The sequence below is a fragment of the Mus pahari genome, chromosome 1, assembly GCF_900095145.1.
Source record: "Mus pahari chromosome 1, PAHARI_EIJ_v1.1, whole genome shotgun sequence".
NCBI lineage: Eukaryota > Metazoa > Chordata > Mammalia > Rodentia > Muridae > Mus > Mus pahari.
In genome coordinates this window covers 90241224-90249980 of record NC_034590.1, presented here as the reverse complement: position 1 = coordinate 90249980, position 8757 = coordinate 90241224, and the positions used below count along the sequence as shown (strand labels likewise).

The following is an 8757-nucleotide window of genomic DNA, read 5'->3' as shown; positions in this document are numbered from 1 at the left end:
ACAGATGGTTATGAGCCACCATGTGGTTGCTGGGATTTGAACTCCGAACCTTCGGAAGAGCAGTCGGGTGCTCTTACCCACTGAGCCATCTCACCAGCCCGCTCTTTCTCTTTTTAAAGAGAATCATAATATAAATATCTGTGTTTCTAATGGTCTTAGGCAACCCCTGTGAAAGGGCTGTTTGATTCCAGAGGAGTCGGGACCCACTGGTTGAGAACTACTGCTCTAGGTGATCTCTAGGATTAATTCTTTAATCTTTTTTTACAGTCTAGTCTTTATCCCCCTCCGGGTCCATCCTGACTGTTCCACATCCTATACCTCCTCCCCCTCACCCCAAAATTTGTATTTTTTAAAAAAGCATATTATTTCTACTTTTATTAAATTTTTTCTTTAGATTTAAATAAACTTTATTATGTATATATGCCTCTGTATAGGTTTACAAACTTGAGTTGAAGAGCCATGGAAGCTAAGAGGGTATTGGATCCCCTGCAACTGGAGTTACATGCAGTTGTGAATCTTCAGATGTGGGTGTTAGGATCCAAATTTTGGTTCACTGCAAGAGCAGTATGCAATCTTAATCATTCACTAAATTGTCTCTCTGGTCGTCTTTTTTTTTTTTAACTGAGTTTTTATTTAATATAATAGTAGGCTTTGTTTGTATTATCTGTCCCTAGTATCCCATAAAAGCAGATATTCTAAAACATGCAAGTACTTACATGTCATCCCGAATGCCTTCTACAGTGTATGCCATGTTTTCCCTTGTTGCAGTCACACTGAATTGAAAATAAGTTACAGTGAATTATCTGAATCAGAAAATACTATATATTCAACTAAAAATTTAAAGTATTTTTTTTTAAAAAATGGCAAATAAATCCACCTTACAAAGTAATCAAATTTTGCCTCATGGATGAACGTCAAGGACCTTATGTTCAGTAAGTTACTAATGAACACAGTTTCTATCATTTATTTATACAAAGAACAAAATGACAGCGAAATGTAAAGCTAACATTTCAACAAAATGACAGCGACAGAGTCAGAGAAGATAGGATGGAGGTCAAGGGTGAAGGGAACGGGAGAGTTTCGGCTGAGTACAACAGTGAAGTTCCAGTGGTGGACAGAGGTAACAATTATCAAATGTCCATGCTGGGGAACCCTATATATACATTTAAAGTGGCAAATTTTATGTTCCACATATTTTACAACGAAAAACAAAAGGGCAAATACTCAAGACTCCTTTGTAGTCTTTTGATAACAATTCCCTGATTCTCCACAACTCCACAAACCATAACCCTAAGTATACTGTCTTTATACTATACAGATATACAAGTTAATTTTACTTCCTAACTACTGTGTAGTTAGGAGGTGAGCCATTAGTTCTTTAAAAAAAAAAAAAATTAAAAAGAAAAAGAAAGAAAAAGAAAAGATCAAGGCTACTATTCTTTATCCATTTCCTTGAACTAAACTTTTAGCTTCCAGTCTTACTCCTTCATTCCCCACCTTCCCCAACCCCCACTTATGGTTTTTACTTTTCCCAATCAGAAATCTTTTGCATATTGCACACACTATAAAACATTTATTCCCAATCACTCACATCCATCTACCTACTGTATGTACAGCCATGTTTCACATTTTTGATGAAAATTCATCAAATTTCCCCCTTCTGTTAATGAAATCTTTAATCTCTTTGTTAACAATGAGTCATCATCCTATAATTGAATATTTGTATTTGCCTACACTTTGAGATAGGGTTTCACCATGGAGTCATGGCTGGCCTGGAGCTTACTGAGATCCTCTGCTTCCCAAGTGCTGTGATTAAACATATATCATTATGTCCAGCTTCCTTTACCCACAAAGATTTTATTTTTAATTATATGTATAAGTGTCTGTGAGGGGGGGGTATGTGCACATGAAGGTATCTGACTGTAAGAGCCAGAAGGTGTTGGATTCCTGGAACTAGAGTTATAGTAGTTGTGATGTGTCTGACATGAGTGTTGGGAGACTCAACTCAGGTTTTCTGCAGGAACAATGTGCCTTTTTAACTCCGGAGCCATCACTCCAGCTCTATTTCTTGTTATTATTCAACACACCTTAATTTACCACCAACTGCTTCAATTCCACGGGTTATCTTGAAAGATGAAGCTCCTTTGGTAGTCTTGAAAAAGAAAGAGTGCTTTTGTTAATAGTTCTTCAGTGTCTTGTCTACCACAGCTCACACTATATCAAAATCTATTGTCTTAAGTGTTAGCAGATCCTAACAACTTTACAAGGTAGGTCCTAAATAACAGGTACTTTTTAATAAGAATTATGAGATTCAACAAAGCACGTTGCATGTATGTTCACATATATATATATTATTATGTTTTTCTGAGACAAAGACTCCTTACATAGTCCAGGCTGGCCTGTAACTTTTACGCAGGTCAGGTTTATCTCCAACTCTACAATGAACTTTTTGCCTCTGCTTCCCTGATACTGCAATTACAAGCCATATGCCATCACACCAGGCTTAGATTTTAATTAAAATATACAGTTGTGTAAAAAATTCCACTAGCAAACATAAGCTTACCAGACTTTTCTATTCTAAAGAGACTTGTGTACTGGTGAGGCTTTATGGGTGTAGCTTCTGGTATTACACAACTCACAGCAAAGTCCCTGATTGCCCGACTCTTACACTCTTTCCATCCCTTCTACTACAATGTTTCCTGAGCTTTAGGTGCAGGAGTGCTTTGTAGACGGATTCAACAAGGACAACACCAATGGCCATGTGAAAGAGGAGGAAGTCCACGAAGCCTTAACCCTTCACAAAGAATTACAGGCAACTGAGGGAAGCTGGGAGTGGGGTGGCAAATCCTCTCTATGGAAGAGCGCAACAACTGGTTGTCCAGTGACAAATGTCAGTCCTAAAAACATGCATACAAGTAGCATATGGACCGAGTAGGTTATATTTAAGAATATATATATACAGACATAAATGTATATAGTAACAACTAATGAAATAAAGAAGATATGAATTTGAAGGAGAGATGGAGGGTTCATGGGAGGGTTTAGAGGAGGAAAGGGGAGAAATATAATCTCAAAGGAGAAAGAGAGTCAGAGAGACACTTGTATATGAGAAATTACTATTTTTTCAATTTTTGTCACTTTCTATTAAAAAAAAATGTTGCATCTCCTCTACTAGTTTCTTATGTCTTAATATTAATTTCCAGTTGGATAATAACAATTGTCTGTGACCAATATACTGTAGTTTCTCATTTTATACTATGGGATTTTACAGGGTTAAACAACAGCCTGTCACAATTCATATCTACACAGAACCTGGAAATGTGACTTTATTAGGAAACAGGGTCTTTGTAAATGATAAGGTCAAATCATATCGAATTAGCAGGAGCTCTCAATCCATTACGATAGGTGTCCTCAGAAGAGGACATCTGGACACAAGGACAGACAGAAGAAGGTCAGCTAAGAGACAAGAGAATCAGGTATTGGAGCGATGCATCTTTAAGTTGAGGAATCTAACAAATTATCAATAAACACCAAAGGCTAGGAAGAGGTGAGAAAGGGTTCTTCCCTATGGAAACATAGCTCTGCTGATGTCTTGACTTAATATAATACTTTGGCTTTCAAGCCTTTAAAACTGTAAGAAGATATATTTCTTTGAGCTAAGCCACCCAGTTTGTGTAAATATGACACAACAGTTTAAGGAAATAAATACAGGGACATTGCTTTCAAGCTTTTGCTGTTTTAAGACAAGGTTTCATGTAGTCCAGGCTAGCCTCAGACTCTTGATCCTCTTGTCTCCACCTTCCAAGAGATTGGGCTATAAATGTGAACCTCAATGCCTTTATTTTTGTGCCCATACACACATGCCCTAATAGGCCAGAGGAAACTGATGTGTTTTCTGAAGCTCTCTCTTGAAGTGGGGTCGTCTCTCACTGAATCTAGCTGGTATGACAGCAGCCTTATAGGATCTGCCATCTCTGCTAAGGGGACAGGTATGCTTGGCTATGGTTGGTTTCTTTATATGGGTGTTGCTTTTTTCAAGACAGGGTTTTTCTGTAGCTCTGGCTATCTTAGAACTTGATCTGAAGACCAGGCTAGCATGGAACTCAGAGATCTGCCTGCCCCTGCCTCCCCAGTGCTGGAACTAAAGGCCTGTGCTGCGACCACCCAGCTGACGCTGGTGTTTGAAGTCAGGTCTAATGTTTGCACAGCAAGACTTTACTAAATCATTTCCTCAGCCTCTTATATTTTATCTTCTCTACAGGCCCAAGATCACACATCATTTCCAAACACTACGTTAATAAAGACACTTACCAAACTAGATGCAAGACGTAGTAAATGCGAGGTTCCCAAGTTGTTGGAGTCCTCATATCTACTGCCTGCTTTAATGAACAAGCCGATTCTTGACAAAGGAGCATAGTTTTCCAGAGAAGCAATCACCAAACCATTTGGTAATTTGGTAAACTGTAGTTAAGACAGAATGGAGATGTGACCAATGCCTGTCTTTAATCAAGGAGTTTAAGTAAACTGAATGTGGGTTCCATTGAGCTGCTCAGTGGGACTAACCTCAAGATCCTGAGGCTGCAGAGGCGCTCCTCCAGGGGCTGCTGAAGTTTTAACCTTCGGGGCAACTTTGAGGGAATAAAATCTCTAAGAAACAAAACAAAACAAAAGAAACAAAATAATAACAAAAAGCCCCAAAGTCAGGTTATGTGTGCACTCATAAGAACAGTCCACTACATGTAAAAGAGAGGCAACAGCACTACCATTCAACACAGTGGTTTCATGTGACTCTCTACCCTCATGGCGAGTTCTGACAAGTAACTCCTTCATAAATTTATTAGTCATTCAGTCTACCCAAGCCATTTTTTCCTTGTAGATAGCTTTTCGCTTTTCTTTTCTTTTCTTTTCTTTTCTCCCCTCCCTTTTTGAAAAAAAAGTTTGCAACGTAGCCCAGGATGACCTTAAGTTCAGGATCCCTCTGGGACTAAGGTTTATACCGCCATGCCTGGCCTGCATGCAGCATTCTTAAACCTGTGCTGATTTGTGACTTATGCAGAATAATGAGTTCTCTATGAGCTTGAAAAAAATACGTATTTTGTTGCTTTTAATTATTTTATTAAAATGTCAAGCGTTCCTTCTAATAGTGATGATTTCAAAGTTTCTGGATGGTTGGATTGTTAACACTTTAAAACAGATTTTAGCATTCCTGCTTCCTTCATTTGTCAGTCTTTCATTTATTTCTACTAAAATCACCTTCATCTCCTTGGTCACTTTAAGGATCGTTTCCCAGTGCCCCTAACGTCTGCACTACCTTTCAGGTGCTGTTGTAGGCATATTCAACCAAGAAAGGGTCTTAGCTTTATTGGACAAATATCTACACAATCCTAAAACCAACAGCAAATTCTCAGCATAATATGTAATAACCTGGATGATGGATCTAAATGCACTGACTTTACACATACACAAATTATACACAATGGTATAAAGCTATTAAGATATTCCAATTATGTCTAGGGTTCACAGGATTACTAATGGACATGCAAGCAAATACACTTTCATGATGCTAAGATCCACTAAACATGCTGCTGTGCCCAGACTGCTGCATGTTGAACACTAAGTCAGTGCTGGGCTAATCTGGCTGCTGGTTTTCACCTGTTCATAGAATTACTACTTTATCCCTTCAGTCCTGCTTATAAATTATAAATCATAATTAACTGTGTCATTTCCATTTTAGTTTGCTGGATAAGGTGTATGCAGCTGCTTGTGATTTTTTTTAGCTGTGAATGCCCAAGATGTAATTCCATAACATCCAAGTCTAACAGTCCACATACGAAAAATCCACTGTCCACTTACGTGCTTCTGGGTAGTGTGGTTAAAATTTTCTGCTTCTTTTGGATTCCTTTCAGGAAAGCCTTAGTTCTCAATTGTCATACAATTTCTACTTTGTTTTAATAACACACACATCAACGTATTCTCATGGAATGTAAGTCCTGCTCTCGAAGGACTGTTAGCAACTGGTCTGTCTAGGCACAAGGAATACAGCTGTAGCCTAAATGTGTACAATACATATATGTAAGTACAAAGCACAAGGAAACACCATGCCCAGGCCTGGTGTACCACTGTCTAGTCGTCTCTCAACACAGGCACTACTGGCATTTCGCGTTGTAACCCTGGGCTGTAGGGGCTGCTGTTGTATGGTTGGATGCCTAGCTGCATCGCTGACCTCTAGATGCTAGAAGGGCTCTCTCAACAGGTGGTTACACACACACACACACACACACACACACACACACACAAAATTCTGCATGCGACCGGCTACTAGGGGCAAATTAGCCCTTGCTGAAATTTAAATGCTCCCATTTTCATCTCTTGAAAACCACTATTCCAAAATGATAACGTGCTGACACATGAGGTACTCCCCCCCGCCATCCCCCAAGTGACAACTACATAATTTAGGGCTCGTCTTGAAGAAAGATCAAGAACCCCTCCTGGAGGAAGCCTTTAAATAGGAGCCCGAGAAAAGAGCATCTTACGGAATGCGGGGACTGAGTACGGACAGGAACGAAGGTGCGGGCTCTGAGATAAGCACCGCACCGCGTTTGTGCATTTAATAAACTCGCACGCATTGGGGAAACCGAGGTCTCGGGATCAACCCAGGAGCAGAGGTCGCGGGTTGAGGAAGCAGGCGGCCCGGGTGGCGTTGGCCTCCACCCTGACCTTCAGAAGTCTCCCGAGAGCCGCTTCTCCGCCACTCTCAAGGCCACCCTTCTCTCCGGCTTTCCCCGCGCTAGCTCTCGTCTGCTCACAGGAACCGCCGAGCCTCCCAGGCCTCCGCTCGCTGGCAGCCCGCTTCTCCGCGGGGTTTACCTCAAGGGCAGACCCAGGCCCGAGGCCAAGGCCGCACACTCCGCACCCAGCTCCCGAGTGGCCGACAAGCGTCCCCAGCCCTGCCCCACGCGCGTCCCATGCTCACCGAGAAAGACCCGGCCCTGCTGAGGAGCTTCATGGCTCTGGCAGTTGCCCTTTCCCACGGTCACCCTGCAGACAGCAAAGCAAGATGGGGTCGGAAGACCGAGTTTCCCGGCGTGCACTGCGAGCTTGCCCACGCCCCCTTGGTCCGGCGGCCCTCTACGCACTCAGTGCTCGACTGCTCCGGTAGGCGGGACGAGCCCTGCTCCCGGGGAGAGGCTAGAGGTCTCCAGGGCGAGCACGCAGCTTTTGTAGGTTATCCTTTCTGAGTTCTTTTTCTGCAAAAGACATGCAGCCTGTAATCCCAACTGCGTCTGCAGCCGTCACAGTCACCCCAGCCGCGCTGGACTCTAGTCTTGGACCTGCCTGTCCGTGAGTCCTCGCAAGTCCGAGGCTCGTCGGCACTTCCTGGTCTTCGGAGGTCATCCCTCGCCACTTTTACAGTAGTCTTCCCGGTATCACGAACTTGGTGACCGAGTTCTGGCAGGCCGCATCTCGTCGAATAGGTCGACACACTTGTAGGTGTCCGCAAGGAGATCGTCACCAGCAAGAACTCAATCTCGTGGAATTTGCGTCCCATGCTCGTGTGTGTGTGTGTGTGTGTGTGTGTGTGTGTGTAATCAGGGACTTAATATAGTCTTCTATTGCACTTAAAAATATTTAACTGTTGGTGATACAGACATATGGCACAAATCATTCGTGTGTTACACTATGGTTGAGACTAATTCGGGAACCACTGCTTTCATGAAGCCGCATAACTGCTTAAAAATGTTTTTAATTACTTTTATTTTGTTACAGTCCAGGCGTTGCCCCCTTCCAGGTCCAACCTCCCACAGTTCCTCATCCCATTCCTCCTACCCCCTCTCCAAGAGGATGCCCCCGCCAGGGCTCCGCACTCCCTGGGTGCCTCTTCTCTCACTGAGGCCAGACCAGGTAGTCCTCTGCTGTATCTTTGTTGGGGCCTCGGACTAGCTCATGTATGCTGCCTGGTTGGTGGCTCTGTGTCTGAGAGAACTCAGGGGTCCAGGTTAATTGAGACTGTTGTTGGTCTTGTTATGGGGTTGCCCTCCTCCTCAGCTTCTTCCAGTCTTTCCCTAATTCAACCACAGGGATCCCCGACTTCAGTCTAATGGTTGGGTGTAACTATCAGCTTCTGTCTCAGTCAGCTGCTTGTTGGGCCTCTCTGAGGGCCACTATGCTAGGCTGTTTGTAAGCACACTATAGCATCAGTAATAGTGTCAGGCCTTGGAGCCTCCCCTTGAGCTGGATCCTAATTTGGGCCTGCCACAGAACCTCTTTTCCTTCAGTCTGTTCTCCATTTTTGTCCCTGCAGTTCTTTTAGACAGGGACAATCTGGGTCAGAGTTTTTGACTGTGGGATGGCAACCCCATCCCTCCACTTGATGTCATGTCTTTCTACTGGAGGTGGACTCTACAAGTTCCCTCTCCCCATTATTGGACATTCCATTTAAGGTCCCTCCCTTTGAGTTCTGAGAGTCTTTCACCTCCCAGTCTCTGGTACATTCTAGAAGGTCTCCCCACCTGAGGGGGGTGTTCCTGAGGTTGCTGGTTTCCATTCTTTCTGCTGGCTCTCAGGGCTTCACTCCTGATTCTCCCCCACCCCAATCCCTGATCATGTTCCCCTTTTCCTCTCCCTGTCCCCTCTCCCACCCAGGTCCCTCCTTCTGCCCACCCCCTCCCATTGCTTCCCACCACCCCCCAAGTGGGATTGAGGCATCCTCACTTGGGCCCTTTGGCTTGTTAACCTTGAGTTCTGTATTCTGGGTAT

At 43.2% G+C, this 8757-nt stretch overlaps 1 protein-coding gene across 1 annotated transcript in view; it reads right to left on the bottom strand.

The window, feature by feature from the left end:
* Positions 1–7106, bottom strand: part of LOC110318232 (cytochrome b-c1 complex subunit 2, mitochondrial) — a 25663-nt gene extending 18557 nt beyond the window's left edge. Inside the window, exons 1-5 of the mRNA XM_021193086.1 lie at positions 6974–7106; positions 4564–4647; positions 4312–4461; positions 2088–2152; positions 717–773 (exon numbers count right to left, since the gene is read on the bottom strand). Coding sequence (XP_021048745.1) covers positions 717–773; positions 2088–2152; positions 4312–4461; positions 4564–4647; positions 6974–7006 — 389 coding nt within the window. The 5' untranslated portion in view covers positions 7007–7106. The remainder of the gene's footprint in view (positions 1–716; positions 774–2087; positions 2153–4311; positions 4462–4563; positions 4648–6973) is intronic.
* Between the last annotated feature and the right edge of the window lie 1651 nt (positions 7107–8757).